The 17,483-nt window shown below is 34.9% G+C and overlaps 3 protein-coding genes across 4 annotated transcripts; 1 reads left to right on the plus strand and 2 right to left on the minus strand.

The window, feature by feature from the left end:
* The first annotated feature begins 592 nt into the window (after positions 1-592).
* Positions 593-2,726, plus strand: LOC145612483 (uncharacterized). Its single transcript, XM_081667846.1, has 8 exons — positions 593-729; positions 846-944; positions 1,032-1,091; positions 1,510-1,578; positions 1,663-1,737; positions 1,868-2,015; positions 2,102-2,306; positions 2,397-2,726. Exons 1-8 carry the CDS (start codon positions 614-616, stop codon positions 2,510-2,512), a joined length of 888 nt encoding a protein of 295 aa, XP_081523972.1. The 5' UTR covers positions 593-613; the 3' UTR covers positions 2,513-2,726.
* A 4,974-nt stretch (positions 2,727-7,700) lies between these two features.
* LOC145612524 (cuscuta receptor 1-like) lies at positions 7,701-12,592 on the minus strand. 2 transcript variants are annotated; one of them, XM_081667877.1, is made up of 8 exons: positions 11,894-12,592; positions 11,621-11,776; positions 11,435-11,515; positions 10,969-11,118; positions 10,813-10,887; positions 10,558-10,707; positions 10,416-10,481; positions 7,701-9,949 (listed from the first exon to the last, which is right to left on the minus strand). In XM_081667877.1, the coding sequence occupies exons 1-8, from the start codon at positions 12,264-12,266 to the stop codon at positions 7,842-7,844; spliced, it is 3,159 nt and encodes a 1,052-aa protein (XP_081524003.1). In that variant the 5' UTR covers positions 12,267-12,592; the 3' UTR covers positions 7,701-7,841. The 2 variants fall into 2 exon arrangements, with proteins under 2 accessions (XP_081524003.1, XP_081524004.1); XM_081667878.1 differs by having other exon boundaries at positions 11,435-11,512; positions 11,894-12,591.
* A 2,284-nt stretch (positions 12,593-14,876) lies between these two features.
* LOC145610439 (cuscuta receptor 1-like) lies at positions 14,877-16,988 on the minus strand. The gene has a single exon (XM_081665781.1). It carries the CDS (start codon positions 16,986-16,988, stop codon positions 14,877-14,879), a length of 2,112 nt encoding a protein of 703 aa, XP_081521907.1.
* Positions 16,989-17,483: the final 495 nt, after the last annotated feature.

The raw sequence follows: 17,483 nt of genomic DNA on the forward strand, positions 1-17,483 counted from the left end.
GCACATTTTTCGAGACTATTATTACCGTGCATGACACGGGACTTAACCTAGTTCTAACATAAATACAAATAGATTAATGCATATATAAACATAAGTATTAAACGTGACAAAATGAAAATAACTGGAATAAGTACTCCCTCCGTCCCGTTTTGATAGTCCCTTATGGGCATTTTTACGGGAATTAATAAACACAAATAAGAGTAGTAAAAGTACATTGAAAAAGTAAATTGACATTGCGTATGCAAAAAAGTAGAGAAAGAAAGTAATAAAAGTACATGGGAAAACAAAACTTACATGGAAAATTTAAATTTGCACAAATATTGTTGCAAGTTGGAGAGAAATTTGGTAAAAAAATTAATACTACTGATAGTTGTTGGAAAAAGCAAATAGAGTGAACATTTTGGGACTAAAATTTGCCCATAAGGGACTATCAAAAGGAGACGGAGGGTTTATTATTTATTTCGGTTCATAACATTTTGATGGAGTACCCGGTTTGCTCACCCCTCAAAATTGACATAAGGATATTACTTTAGTAACCCCATCACATTGTTTTTCACCCCTTATTGTTCTTTCACTTCATAATTTTATAATTTGGTGTCGGAAAACCAGGAAGATGGAAACAGAGCGGATGGAGAAGAAGATGAAAAATGCCTTCGTGAAAGAGGGGTCTGATCGAATGGAGAAGAAGCTCAAAACTGAGGCTGATTCTCAGATGATGAACATACTAAGGTTAATTTTTTTTTTTTTTTTTAGGGTTTATTTATTAATTCTGCAATTACATTTTGATTTTTTAATATTTTGTTTTGAACCCTAATAATTTCAATTTAATTTAACTGGCTGATCAGTGAAGAGGACAATGATATATACTATGGCGAGGATTCTTATTCTTATCATTCTAGCAATGCTCATGATGATGATGATCTTGATGATACCGCCTCGTGTTTGTATGTTTATTTGCAAATTACTTTTTCAATTTTATATTTACAACCCCTTCAATTTCGAATCTTATTTGGCACCTGAATTATTTGCAGGGGAGATATTGTGATAGATGAAGAAGATTTAAAGTTTGACCCAGAAATTATATTACAAGGGTGCGTTTGTTTTCTTATCATTTTTATAAATAATTTCAATTTTATGATTATTGAATTTTAAGGGATTTGATTAGGACTACTGGACTAGTTTTGGAAATTATTGTACAGATAATAGTACAGTATAATAATAAGTATATATTGTAGTATCATTGTTTGCAAAATTTATTTGTTGTATACAATTACCATCAAATTAGGGTGATAGTAGTGGCAATTGCAGTAGAATTAGCAACAAGAACTGTGACAAGATTTCTTGATGCGTATCGACTTGATATAGAAAGTATGGCCTTCAAATTTTGAGAATGCATATCTTATGTGAGCTTTATGATTATAATTCATGATGTAGTGATGCACCGTTATTTTATTTTTTAATTTGAGTATTACTCCGTATTGTATTTAATTGTCGTATTTCATTTTGTAGCAAGAAGGTTTATCATACCGTTGAATGTGGCGGACTCAGTACACCGGAGATACGTGTTTTCCTGGAAGGGTAATTTTTTTTTTTTTTTTTTTTTCTTTTCATCACTTTGATATCGTTTAATTATATTGGTTTGGGGTCTTTCGAATTTTGCAGCTCGGAAATTTCGTTTCCCATTGATCAGGATAAACCCCTTCCAAAGGAGCTATATGATGCTCGTAGGCGTCATAGGTGCAATTTCATTATCATTTTGATCTGTTCGGTAACTATATAACTGCTTCCTAGCAGAGCTTGAATGTTATTAAACACTTTAATTTATACTTGTTTTATTTGTGGTGCATTATTGTTCTTGTGACTGCAGAGTCATCGCTGATCCATCTAAAAAAGAGTTTGATTATTTGGTCAAAGGGCGTGCCTTGGGTCAGATAGATTTAGCTTATAGAGATTTGCCAGAGCATGTTCAGTGTGAAATTGCTTCGCTTGCTTTGTCATATTTCAAAAATATGCAGGTTATTGTTTTTTATGTCTGTCCTGTATCCTAGTGATTATTTTCATACATTTTACTGATTATTTCTATTACTTTTATTATTGGAAGCTTGGTGATTATGAGTATGTGAGATGTGTTAAAACATCTGCGGCATTCTCACAATGCTTTGGGATTCATATGATCTTTGTTGCCCATCTACGAGGTGATAATTCTGATGGAAAACTTTTTTCCGTTCATCTGGCTACCGGTGATCCACCCAAGGTTCTTGATTGTCGTATTTTGAGCCCTATAGATGCACAATCTATGCGTACTGGTGATTCATTATCTCCATACTTTGTTACTAAATTGTATCGTATTTCTTCACTACCATAATTTGTTATTCTATTGTGTTTTGCTTGTTTAGGTAGACCTGCTTTCATGGGTGAAAGAGTTCCATTGAAAAAAAAGGATATTGCTTGTCGCTATTGTGCTCAAGAATTCAACCAGAACAAGAATGTGAATTTCGGTGCTACAATCTGATAATAGATTCAGTAGATTGGCCATCTTGGTTTAGAACTTTATGTAATGTTATATGACTATTTGGAGGTATCTTGGTATTAGAATTCTGCTGCTACTATCTGATCATAGATTCAGTAGATTGGTCTCTTGCTTTAGAACTTTATGTACTCCGTACTGTTATATGACTAGTTAGAGGTATCCTGTGGAAATTTGCAACATGATTATTTTAGAGTTTTACTACTCCGTGTTATCTACTTCAGGCTTCTATTTCAAATGTTTGGCACATTTCCAGCCTCGATGAACTCTGGTGTTTTTACTTGTGCTAGGCAATACATAATCTTTATGTTGTTTTAATTTTCTGGGGAAACAATCAAGTGGCTAGCCTGGTTGGCCCTCGAATTAGTGACGTCGATGGCAATTCCCTTACTATAGAGTATATTGGGTTGTGTATGATTTCGCTGTTGATGTGATCATGTCATCATGAAAAGCCTGACCTGAGGGAGTGAGGGTTGGTTGCGAAGAGAAGGAAAATGAACAAGAAATGAAGAATAGCCTAACCTGGGATTCTGAAAATACCAGGATTGGGCAGAAATTTCTGGGCTGATTATCTTTTTTAAATAAATTTAGGCTTTGGATATCCCTTACTTCTTTTTAGCCAAAACTGAACTATGTTTAAAATTCAGACTAAAAACTCACTTCCGGCCCAACATAGTTGGCTATCATGTCTCGAATACAAGCTTTGGCCCTTTTAACCTGGCTGGGGTGCGCTCAGTTAGTTTCGGATCGGGTCAACCATAGCTTCTTTCTTTTTTTTAAAAAAAAATAATATAAAGAGAAACACGAGTACTTTTTTAAAGTTTGAAATAACTCTTATAAATAGTGTTTGGATAACTCTTTTAATGAACTCTTAAGAACGGTGTGTAAAAATTTGTAGCTATTTTTTTTTTTTTTTTTTTCATATTTCCTTCATTAATGTTACAAACCAAATTGAAAGAATTTCCCGAACATGACTAGCTGATGCTCGCTTTAACCACCCTAGTTTTTCCAAAAAATAATTAAAAGTGCTTCAATTAGAGTTTGAACTATTACCAATTAGAACAAATTTAGAACTCAATTAAGATTCAACATTAATTTTGGAAACCTTTCTAAAAATGAAACAATCTCATACCAAATTTGACCACAAAAAACCATGGCCGCTTCTCCCAAACCTCCTTCCACTAAACGCCGCACCACCAAACGCAAAACTCCATCAACCACCACCACCATCACCACCCTTTCTCCTCTAATCTCCGCTATTACAACTGCTCTTTCATCCTCTCACTCTTTCCTCCATAACAACGATCTTCATCTTCTTCCTTCTCAATCTCTCTCTCTTCAATCTTCTCTCGCTTCTGCCTTCCTTTCTCTCTCTAAACTCCAACCCCATTTACAGCTCCCTCTTTCTCTCTCTTCCTGCTGTTGGTTTCAGCGTTTTCTCCTTTCTTCAACCTGTGATGACGATCCAAGGTGGGTTGATTTCTTCCGTATGTCAAAACCCACTTTTTATCGCCTCAATTCCATGCTTTCTGATTCGATTTTATCTGCTCTTAGTTTGTCGATTTCTTCTGATTATGCATTTGGGGCTGCTATTTATAGGCTCGCGCATAATGGGTCGTTTTCGATTGTGGGTAAACGATTTGGGTTAAGCTCGAATGATGCTTGTAGGGTTTTTTATGCTGTTTGTAAGGTGATTTGTGATCAATTGGGTGGTTATTTGGGTGGATTTAGGTCAGATTTGGGAAGAATTTTGGTGGGTTTTGAGCGGATTTCGTTGATTAATTGTTGTGGGGTTTTAGGGGTTGAGAAATTCCCAATAGAAGGTGAGATTTTGGGGAAAGATGGGTTTTTGATGGTTCAAGCTTTGGTTGATTGTGATGGGAGATTCTTGGATGTTTCTGCTGGTTGGCCTAGTACATTCGATCCCGATTCGATTTTACGACAAACAAGATTGTTTTCGAGTGTGGAGGAATCCAAAGAGCTGTTGAATGGTCCTGAAATTGAGCTAATTGATGGAAATTTGGTGCCTCAGTATATATTGGGTGATTCTTGTTATCCTTGTTTGCCATGGCTTTTGACTCCTTTTGTGAGGAGAGGTGAGGCAGAGGATTCGAGCTCGAGCGAAAAAGAGTTCAATGAGGTGCATAAGAGAGCAATGGAGTTAGTAAGGATGGCATTTGGGAGGGTTAGAGCTAATTGGAAGTTGCTAAATAGGAGGTGGAAGGAGGAGTTTGTTGAATTCTTGCCTTTTATTGTCATCACTGCCTGTGTGCTGAATAATTTTTTGATGAAGCATGGAGAAATAACAAGTGATGATGATTCGGGTTGTGTTCGAGAGCAGGATATGCCGGTTTATGATGGGGAGGTCGATGAAGGTGCTGCGAGGATTAGGGATTTGCTGGCATTGCATCTTAGCCGGGTAAGACAAGATAACTGAATACTACTTATGTGAAAAGCACTTAATTTCCTTAATTTAACTTGTTGATGATATGTTTAGCCCTTGTAGAATTGGGATATTATTTGTTTAATTTGATTGGTACCTTTGTAACTCAATGTGAGTTGATGATAATTTCATTGATCTTTGGTCAATCTTGTTGAAGTTTAAATAAGAAAAATGCCACATGTTATACCTATAAAAGCTAATTATATGAGTGTCATAAATCTGGTATCAAAATCAAGTTCTGAGTGTATCTGCTGGCCGGCGGTTAGCCTAGCTCCCTATCCCATACTGGTTTAATGATTTCAAATCAAACAGGGCTGTTCTTAGGGTTGTTACAGGAGTTAAAATTCAATAATGAGCATTAGAGGGCATACCATATTTTTGCATGATGTTAGATATTGTCAAAGAACTTGTTTTTTCTTATGTGGAGTATCTTTTGGTGGTAGCAGAGTTAGATTTTAATGAAACACTATGCAGTGCTATCAGGGAAAAAAATTTGGGATGCCTCAATATGTAGTAGTGACCCTCAAAATGTAGGACTGAGAGTCTAAGATAAGAACCCATCTCGTGTGTGTGGAGGTTTGAGCCTAGAGGTAAAAAGCCAAGGGAGTAGCAGATGGTTAGCATGATGTTAGATATTGTCAAAGAACTTATTTTTCGTATGTGAAGTAACTTTTGGTGGTAGCAGAGTTAGATTTAAATGAAACACTATTAAGTGCTATCAGGTAAAGAAATTTGGGATGCCTCAATATGTAGTAACGACCCTCAAAATGTAGGGACTGAGAGTCTAAAATAAAGAAGATCTTTACCCATCCCATTTGTGTGGAGGTTTGAGCTTGAGCCTAGAGGTAAAAAGCCAAGGGAGTAGCAGATTCTAGAATTATAAACATCCTCTATGAGTACTCGCCTGAATGCCTGATAAAGAAAGAAATTCATGAACCTAAAAGGCTAAAACCCAATCTTATGCTATAGTCTGTGAAAGTCCTATCACTTGAGGTCCCATCTTCTTGCCCCTTGTATTGTAGACATATACTATCTTGGTCTTAATTTTGAGTTGATTAATTACCTGGTGTTTAGAATATGGATGGTGATTATATTGTGACTTTGGTTGAAAATTTTGTATGGGAACTGGGAAGGGTATAATCAGGGTATCATGTGAAAGTTGATAAACTGAAGTCATTAATCATTCCTTGTCACTTAGCTGAAAGTTTCTCAGATGAGAGAAATTAGTGACTAGGTTGATACTCTTTGTCTCTTCTAAGGATCTATTAGGTGGAAGTGAGGTTTATTATGCCAACTGCTAATTTGTTGCCATGTGAAGTCTAAATTCAGTTAAGTGATTTGATTAGAGTTAACTTAATTGCCTCTATTAAGAACAAATGCCTTTATCTTTTTGATGAAAAAGGATGAGTGTTCAAGGTTAAACTAATAAAACATTCTCACACCAGAGCCTTAAGCACATGTTAAACAGAGCTTTAAGCACATATCTAAAGATACAGAGGAAGTAAGTTGCTTGAAGGTCATGTTAAACAGAGCCTTTAGCACATATCTTAATTTACCTTTGTTCACTCCCTAAAGGACATAAAATGGGTGCTAGTACTATGTTGTATACAAGTACTTAAGGAATAAATTTTTTGTTGATTTTTCAGCTAAACTTTTAATTCTTTCCTCTCTCTCAAAAACAAATTCAAGTTGGTTTATGAATAAATGAGTTATTGTGAGTCATCAATAGAAGATTAGCATTATAGAGTACTTCAATCATATACTCGGTACTCCACTCAATCTTATTGTTTAGATGGAGAACTAATGGTGTTTGAACTTTAAAGAGATCGCACCGTTCTATTGAGATTGTTGTTTGATAGGGAGCAATTGGTTAGAATCAGCACTCCTAAGCTAGGAAAAAGCATGTCATCTCTCATCTGCAATGTTTCTAGGGAACTTGTTTTGGTACTGATGTAGATACCTCATGAAAGAGAAGCTAGAAAAAAGGAAGGAAATTCTATTTAAAAGATGTCCTCTGGCCTATATATAAAAAAAAATGATAAGCTTATAAATATAATGATTAAGCTAGAGGTGGCGGGTATGCTTCACTGAGTTGGTTTTTTTTTTGAAGGATTTGCGGTAATGTACAACAGTACAAGAACAATGCATTGATGTCTTCTAAAAATCATAAGCCTCTAGGCAAGGTGGATTTTAGTTCTTATGACTTGATTTTATTAAGGAAATAATACCAACTTTTCATAGATAACTAGTTTTTGGGCCCGGGCTACCCCGGGTTAATACATGGGGTTGATCATTAATATACATTGTAATGTATAAATCAATTTTCTTGTAATTAAATTTGTTGTTCATATTGAATTCTGATTTGTTACATATTAATATTTTGTATTCAAAAGAATATACTACCTCCGTTTCATATCATTTGCAAGTTGCAATGATTAGACATTTTCCCTCTCTACTTTATGTCAAATCGTTGCAAATAATATGTAACGGAGGTAGTATAAAAAATAACTTAGCTTGGTGGTAAAACAATTAGTTTTAGAGTTAGAGGTTGCGTGTTCAAATCTTGTGGAGAACTCTTATTTATTTATTTATTATAAGTGCATGACGTGGCGTGGACGTTCTTAGGAACACCTTGTGCATGACGTGGCGTAATGAGGGGAGTCTACGTGACAAGTGGACGTTTTTATAAACGCCTTTTAATATATTAGGATAGATTGCTAAGAGAGAGAGTAGATAAACAAGCGGAACATGCATCCATAGTCATATAAATTATACATAGTCATCAAATACAACAAGCGAGGCACCATACAATCATACATTATCACATTCACAAGTGACGAAGAAACCTTCACATCAAGAACCTCATGATCATCAAACACGCCTTGCTCTCCTTAGCTTTCTTATGATGTCCTCGAAGAAGTAGTAGCAGGAAAGGATGCATGCTTTAGCAAGATAAAACCATGCATTCCACCAATGAGGATTAATCAACATGATTATCACAACCGCAAGAAACATAGTCACACCAGATCCCGCGAAGGTGATATAAAAGGCTTCCATGTCAATCCAGCCACTGTCTTCATCTTGGGATTCACTTGTACTCGTGGAGGGCGTATCATCTGTAGTGCAGTTGACGGACAAAGGAAGTCCACAAAGGAATGGATTGCCTTTGTAACTGGTGGCATCAAAGGTGGATGACTGAGCTTGAAATGGGATCTTCCCTGACAGGTTGTTGTAGCTGACGTTAAAGACCTCCAGAGTATTCAAATTTGTAGCTTCAGCTGGAATCCTTCCATTCAAGTGATTGAAGGATAAATCTAAACTCTCGATGTTCTTCAAGTTTGAAAAAGAGGATGGAATGACACCCCATAATTGGTTATGAGATAAATTCAATGTCTGGATGTTGCTCAAATTACCAAGCTCATGTGGTATGTGGCCTGTTAATTTGTTGCAAGACAAATCTATTCCATACATGTAATTAAGGATGAAACCTTCGTAATTGTAAGCCATGTTCTTTGTCACAAACTCTGCCTTGCTGTAAATAATATTGTGAGCTGAATTTAATTTCACCGAAATCAATTCTCCCACTCTGCCATCATTTATTAACTCAAAGTCCATACCAATATCAACATAAGGACTTCCATCACCGTACCCACTAGTAAATAATTGAGATAGGCAAGTGGGAATAGAGCCATATAAATTATTGGAGGAAAGATCCAACAAACTCAACTTAACTAAGCACAATTGAAAGGGTATTTGACCGTTAAACTGATTACCTCTCAAGAATAGACCTTGCAATTGAGTGAGATTACTGATTGCAGCAGGAATTCGACCTCTCAGGTAATTATTACTGAGATCCAAGCGAGACAACAAAGAGAAACTTTTACAAAATGCATCTGTCACATGACCACTCAATCTATTATCGTTTAACCTGAGAGTTTGGATATTGGAGCTGAAAATTTTTGGCAAAAGTCCATTCAATCTGTTATATGATAGGTCCAAGACACTTAATTGGGAAGAATTGTATATGTGATTAGGAATAGGACCTTCTAGTGAATTATTACTTAGATTGAGAAACTCTAAGCTTGGACCAAACTTGTTATTTTGGAGGCCACTTGAATATTTATTACCTTGTAAATTTAAGAACCGCAGGGACAATAAGCCATTGAAAAACGGTAGTTCGCCTTCAAAAGCATTATTTGAAAGATCAAGAGATACTAAGCTATTGGTTAGGTGATGCATCTCTCCTGATAAAAGGTTGTTTGTCAAATATAAACCTTTTAGATAATGTAAATCAACAAGACTTAAGGGAATGTTTCCCTTGAATCTGTTGTAGGACAAGTCCAACTCAACAAGATTGGGAAATGTCATGCCTATGTGTGCTGGAATATGTCCTTGTATCTTATTTTTGGCAACCCATACTCGGCTTATATAGGCATGCGCAACAGAAGGCAATTGGAGTGATCCAATGAAGGAGTTATTGTTAAGGAAAAGTGAATCCAACTTAAAGTTGTTCTCCAGAAGCCATGTCGGGAATTCCCCCTGGAGTAAATTGTCAGAAAGATCAATGAACCTCAACTCTGGTTGATGGCGAAGGAAGAGGGGGTATGTAGAGAGTGCACAATTTGACAGACTAAGTGCCTGAAGTTGCAGTCCTCGAGGGAAAGGAGGTTGGGAATCGTGTTTGGAGACCTCATGGACAACTTGGTTGGAGTCTCCAAAAAAGTACTTCAAGTTGGTATGGTTTGCAAACGACTGGAATGAATGAGGAATTAGCAAATGATTGTATGATAGTATGAGATATATAAGAGAGAGGAGATGAACCAGAGGAGATGACCCAATATTTCCTATCAATTCATTACCACTGAGATCCAATGTTACCAAACTTGTCAAGTTTTGCAAACATGTCGGAATTCCCCCAGCAAGTTGATTACCAAAGAGATACAACTCTTGAAGTGAGGTTAGGCCACCATAAAATGAAGCTGACAAAGTGACAAGATATAAAAAATTTCGTCATGATAGTGAATACAATCTCTTTTTTACAAATAGGGAGTAATAAGTTACTTAAGTATAATACTTTTATTATATGTCAAAAAAAAAAAAAAAAAAACACAGTATAGTACTCTTATTCAATAATGCCTATGAACAGCTTTGCTTCAAAAAAAAAAAAAAAAAATGTCTATGAACAAACTACTTGTTTTTATGTATGTTAATAAAATATGTGCTACATGATAGTATATTAGTATGACACCTCTCATTCAAATATAATGAAAATGTTTTGTATAGTGCTTGAACTCAAGGCTAATCTTAGTTAAAAAGATATAAATTAAAAATATAACCTATCTTATCTACCTTTTATTTTATGTTTGGTATATATTTGAGATTATTATCCTAGTAAGTAATGATAAAATATACGGAGTACTTAAAAAAGAGTTGAGGTCACTGTACCATTATAATTGGTGAATCCAGTGATAGCATTGTAACTTAAATCCAACTTCCTTAGCTGATTGAAAGCTGTCATCATGCAAATCTTTAGTCAATTATTAAATCTTTCTTAAGAACACAACTGATTGATTATTTGGATGCTTACCGTCAATTGGAACATTTCCTCTCAAATGGTTGTTGTTCAAGTTCAGAGTGTGGAGTGATTGGAACTCAAACAGTTGGCTAAATATGTTATTATCTAACTCATTCCTAGCCAGATCCAGTACCTTAAGGCTTGATGACAAGTTTGTAGAACCTGCATATTATTATAGCAGTATGACTATATGAGTGTGTATATATACTACTATATAGTTTTATAAGATCAAAATATATGAGTAATACCAAAAGTGTGTTACCGTACCATTACAATTAGTGATGCCAGTGATCGAATTATCAGATAAATCTAGCTCTTCCAAATGCTTTAGTTGATGAAAAGCTATCACACATATGGCTTCAATCAAATAAGTACATAAATTATTTCATAAATGCTGAACTGAACAAGTAATTCCATGCTTACCTTTAAATGGAACAACTCCTCTCAATAGACTGCCTCTCAAATTTAGAGTGTGGAGTGATTGGAATCCAGATAGCTGGCTAATGATATTATTTTCCAACTTATTATATGACAGATCCAACACCTTAAGACTTGATGACAACTTTGTAGAACCTATATATTATTACATCGTTATTAGTGTATAATTGTAGTTACAGCAGATCAAATATAATGCATGCAGTGAGTTAATTAACTCTGCCTCTTTGTAGAAAATGAAAATTAATTAAAATAAAAAAAAATTATTTTGTTCAAATGGTCAAGTATGCCAAGTAGGAAATTACTGCTTTTCCGGCATTTTGGTGTCAAAAGTCTAAAAACAAAGTTTCAATGCTATACGATACAAAACAACAACTAATGTAAATTTTCTAACTATCCTTAGCATTAATGGGAATAATTTTTATTCAAACTAAAAATAATGGGAATAACTTACCGTTATTATTTCGGAAGCCGGTAATTTCAGTACCTCCTAAACTCAACTTTTCTAAATTTTGACTAATGGCCTCAATATCTGCTTCATCTCAAGAAATAATATATAATTAGGTATATAAATTTGAAATGGCTCTAGATTCACATATATTTAGAAATTGATAGACATACAAAGTAGTTTCAAGCTTACCATGAAGTTGTAATCCCTCCAAATTGTTGTCGTCTAAAAATAGATATTTGAGTGACGAAAATCCACGTAATCGTGATACGCTACTTACATCAAAATTATTGCCTCGTAAATTAAGTAACTCAAGACTTTTAAGCTTGGATGACAACTTTGGTGCACCTATTTCAAATTGAAACAGATTTAGCGTTGCAATTTAGTCAAGAAACAAGTCATCTACAAATCCAAAATACACAAAAGTAATGATAATATAAATTGTGTTGAAGTCTAATGCATTACCTTTATCCTCATCCCAACTTTTAATGCTGAAGCCAGTGAGATTAAGCTCTCGAAGTTCCTCAAAAGGATGCAATACAGAGGCATTAAAATGCACTTTAAGTAAGTGATTGAAGTATTCCGGACGTAACACAGAGAGAGAAACTGCTCGATAATTGAGTCCACACGTAACACCTTCCCAATCACCACAACAATTGGTTGTTTTACCTTCCTTCCAGGAGGTTAACCACACAGACCGAAAATCTAAGGGAAATTGGTCTCCTAAATTCTGTTTAAGCTGCAAAAGAGCAGCTTTTTCTTGCTCCAAACACCCATTTACTTCAACCCAAGTAGCCAATACTGTCATCATCCATAACCACTTACCTACCCCTTTCATTTTTTTTTTTTTTTTTTTTTTTTTTTTTTTTTTTGCTAATTTTATAATAAAATAAAATAAAAAGTTCTAGGATTAATTTGTATTGAGTATGCTTTTATTTTTAGTGGTAAGAGAGCAATAGTTACCCTATATTTTGTTAATTTTATATATACTCAAATTATATTCATGTAAAATTCCGGAATTCCCTAAGTGCCATTTTTATACAAATGGTTCCATTATACTAGCCAAAGATTTTGATTTTTCAAAAACAAAAAGACTTTGATTTTTCAGTCAACTGTGATAGTGTACTGTCATACATATCTAGAGATTAATACATCAATCTAATTGACCATACAAAGAGATTAATACATCAATCGAATTGACCTAGAGACGATAAGTTAATTAGTTTAAGCACTAATCTAAACATTAACTCGACCCATTTAATATAATAAACGTGTCATGTATTGTTGTTGACCTGTTCAAATATGTTGGAAACCCTTGACACTAACTTGCTTTTTCCATGTCCAATTCGTGTCATATTGTCTTGTTATAATTAAAGTTTAAGCCTCATTGAACATATTTATCATTAATTCCATAATTAATGATAAACGTGTAAGCGTCATTGTTTAATTAAATGTGTCGTATCGTGTTCGTGTAGAATGCCATTTAATTTAACTTCTTGATCTGACTCTCGACACTCACCTAGTCACCTAATTGTAGAATTGGTTCATTAAAGTGAAGTGATAAAATAAGTGTAATATATAATGATTCTTAGTCTCTTAGACATGTACAACGACATCCATAATGGTACAAAATCAAGACTTGGGAAAATGACTTGATGACTTCAAAAACACGGTCTATACGCATATATGGTTATTATTTACGATTGTGAAACCTTGGAGATAATACTTGACTTGAAGTTGACTTGCAAGTCTTCCCTCCGCCCCGCTAACCACGCTAGAAAAAAATGCTGGTCCTGATCGAAGTTCATTTAGCGTCTTATAATTAATAATTGAACCAAATTATAGTGATACTTTGTTTTTAAGCCTGTCAGAATAATTTGTCTAAAGGACATGCCAAACTGAGCCTAAGCACATATCTTAATTTACATTTGCTCACTCCCTAATTATAGGACGTACAATAATATGGAAGCAATAACACGGAACAAATAGAAACGATTCAACAGAATGGGGAAATGCCATTTGTATAGATATGAATATATGAAGGACCTAACCAATTAATCATACCAGCTTAATTAATTGAAAGCAGTTTACCATGTAATCAACTTTAGATATGATATTTGCTTCTGCATTATCAATGAGATTTGCCTATTTTTGTGTGATGATTAGTACGTATCAATTGAACCCGATAAATTTCTTTAGGCAATTAAGTAGTTACATTTGTATATATATACGTTTTTGTAAGGGTGGGTGATAAAAAATGGTTCATGCATGCATCTTGCACTATTTAACTGAGTAAGCATTTGATTGAGAATCTGATTAGCTAAGGTTAGAATTTATTAAGGTTATGAGAACCAAGTTGGAATATGAATTGACAAGCGAAGGATACATACAATCATCAATTTAAGATCAAGAACCTCATGAAACACACCCTTGCTCTACTTTTAGCTTTCTTATAATGTCCTCGAAGAAGTAGTAGCAGGAAAGGATACATGCTTTAACTAGATAAAACCATGCTTCTAGTCAGGATTAATTAACATACACTACAGGATATTATATCAAAGAGGGCAATTTAAATCGCCCTCTTAGGTTTAAATTTCGCCCTATTAGGCAAAGAGGGCGATTACTAGCATAAATAACAACTCCAAATAACTTGCAAAATCAACAATTGACAAAAAAAAATTGACAAATGTAGAGCAATACTAACATGCACGAACAAATTGACAAAAAAAAAAGGGAAAAAAAGGAATTGTTTTGACTGAGAAAACCATTGTTTTATTTTATTAAAATGTTTATTGACCAACGAGGGAAAAAAAGGAATTCGCCCTTTTTGCTATTGATCAACGAGGGCAAAAAAGGAATTCGCCCTTTTTGCTATTGACCAACGAGGGCGAAAATGGAATTCGCCCTGTTTGTTTCTTTTTTGTTTTGTAAAATAGAAAAAACGTTTACTCTGTAATATTTATTATGGAATTAGTACGAACTTTTCATAGTTGATCTCTAAGAGATAGAAGAAATGATAAAGAGTAACTGGGGAAGAGGCATCGATATAGGAATGTAGTCTTTTAGTTTATTATAAATTGTCATTACTTCATAAGAGGGTACCATTACTTCATTATACACCGTTGTTGTAGAAAGAAATGGGTCAGAGTTTGAATTTACCATGTCCTGTTTCTACAACATGTATTTAAGAGGACTATACATGGGATTTCTTGATCTTCTAGACTTGGTTCTAATTTAGTTATAGTGACTTGATTTTATTAAGGAAATAATACCAACTTTTCATAGATAATTGCTAAGAGCTGAGTTAGATGAAATGAACAAGCAGAACAAGCATCCATAGTATATAAATTATACATATTCATCTAATACAACAAGCAAGGCACCATACATTATCACATTCACATTCAAATTCACAAGTGACGGCGAAACCTTCACATCAAGAACCTCATTAAACACGCCTTGATCTCCTTAGCTTTCTTATGATGTCCTCGAAGAAGTAGTAGCAGGAAAAGATGCATGCTTTAGCAAGATAAAACCATGCATTCCACCAATGAGGGTTAATCAACATAATTATCACAACCGCAAGAAAAATAGTCAAACCAGATCCTGCAAAGGTGATATAAAAGGCTTCCATGTCAATCCAGCCGCTGTCTTCATCTTGGGATTCACTTGTTCTCGTGGAGGGCGTATTATCATCTGTAGTGCAGTTGACGGACAAAGGAAGTCCACAAAGGAATGGATTGCCTTTGTAGCTGCTGCCATCAAACGTCGATGACTGACCTTGAAATGGGATTTTCCCTGACAGGTTGTTGTAGCTAACATTAAAGACCTCGAGAGTATTCAAATTTGAAAATTCATCCGGGATTCTTCCATTCAATTGATTGTAGGATAAATCTAAACTCTCGATGCTCTTCAAGTTTGAAAAAGCCGATGGAATGACACCCCATAATTGGTTGTGTGATAAATTCAATGCCTGGATGTTGCTCCAATTACCAAGCTCATATGGTATTTGGCCTGTTAATCTGTTGCAAGACAGATCTATTCCAGACATAAAACCGAGAATGCTACCTTCATAATTGTAAGCCATATTCTTTGTCACAAACTCTATCTTATTGTAAAAAGCATTGTGAGCTATATCTGATTTCATCGCAATCAAGACTCCTTCTATGCCTTCATTTATTAACCCGAAGTCCATACCAACACCAGAACTTTCAGAGACGCCCCCTGTAGTGGGTAACTGAGATAGGCAAGCGGGAATGGTGCCATGTAAATTATTGGAGGAAAGATCCAACAGGTTCAACAAAAGCAGGTTGCACAATTGAAGGGGAATTGGACCATGAAACTTATTTACTCTCAAGAATAGAGCTTGCAATCGAGTGAGATTACCTATTGCCGCAGGAATATGACCGCTTAAGTCGTTATTACTGAGATCCAACAGAGACAACATAGAGAAGTAGTTACAAAATGCATCTGTCACATGACCACTGAATCTATTATTGTTTAACTTGAGAGTATCCATGACGGAGCTGAGTTTTTTTGGCAAAAGTCCCTCCATTCTGTTAAATGATAAGTCCACTATACTTAATTGGGAAGAATTGGATATGTCATCAGGAATAGGACCTTCTAGTGAATTATTACTTAGATTTAGAATTTCTAAGCTTGGACCAAACTGGTTCATTTTGAGGCGACTTGAAAAATTATTACCTTGTAAATTCAAGAATCGCAAGGACAATAAGCCGTTGAAAAACGGAAGTGCCCCTTCAAAAGCATTATTTGATAGATCAAGAGATTCTAAGCTATTTGTTAGGTGATGTATTTCTCCTGATAAAAGGTTGTTTGACAAATATAAACCTTTTAGAGAATGTAAATCACCAAAGCTTAAGGGAATGTTTCCCTTGAATCTGTTGTAGGACAAGTCCAATTCAACAAGATTAGGAAATACCACGCCTATGTTTGCTGGAATATGTCCCTGTATCTTGTTATTGGCAACCCATATTCGGCCTATATGGGCATGCACAACAGAAGGTAATTGGAATGTTTCAATGGAGTTATTGCTAAGGAAAAGTGCATCCAACTTAAGGTTGTTCTCGAGAAGCCATGTTGGGAATTCTTCATGCAGTGAATTATCAGAAAGATCAATAAGCCTCAAGTCTCGTTGATGAGGAAGGAAGGGGGGGTGTGTAAGGAGTGCACAATTTGACAAAGTAAATACTTGAAGTTGTAGTCCTAGAGGAGAAGGAGGGTGGACATCTTGTTTTAAGATATCATAGGCTACTTGGTTGTAGTCTCCAATAAAGTACTTCAACTTGGTATGGTTTGCAAACAATTGGAATGTATGTGGGATTAATAAATGATTGTATGATAATGTGAGATCTATGAGAGAGAGGAGATGAACCAGAGGAGATGATCCAATATTTCCTATCAATTGATTATGGCTGAGATCCATTGTTTCCAAACCAGTGAAGTTTTGCAACCATAAGGGAATTTCTCCAGCAAGTTGATTGTAACTGAGATCCAACTCTTGAAGTGTGGTTTGGCAACCATATAATGAAGCTGACATGATAAATAATAAATAAAATTCATCATAAAGGTGAATAGATCAAATACAATCTCTTTTACCAATAAGGATTAAGGAGTAATAAGTATAATACTTTTATTCAATATTTGTAACGTCTTACGTCTATGAAGATTGTACTTTGTTTTATCTATGTTAATAGACATATTTGTTGCATGACAATATGACATCTCTCTCAAAATCTCAATTATGAATATTTAGAGAAAAAATTGGTTTTAGTATGAATATCTTTTAGGACAATATCACTTCTCTTTCAAGTACGGAATATAGATACTTTAAAGGTTGGGATGGGGCGGCCAGCAGCTGGTTTCGGGGCTTGTGGTAAGCGCTCGGTCGGTAGGGGGTGGGATAGGCAGGGGGAGGGTTTTTTTAGTTATCTATTTTTCTAATGTTTTGACAATGTTTCCTCATTTTGATGCGGAGTATGTTTACCAAAATTATAAACCCATTTTTTTTTTTTTTTACAATATTTTCTCATTT

This window comes from Chenopodium album, chromosome 24 (assembly GCF_948465745.1).
Source record: "Chenopodium album chromosome 24, dcCheAlbu1.1, whole genome shotgun sequence".
Classification (NCBI taxonomy): domain Eukaryota; kingdom Viridiplantae; phylum Streptophyta; class Magnoliopsida; order Caryophyllales; family Amaranthaceae; genus Chenopodium; species Chenopodium album.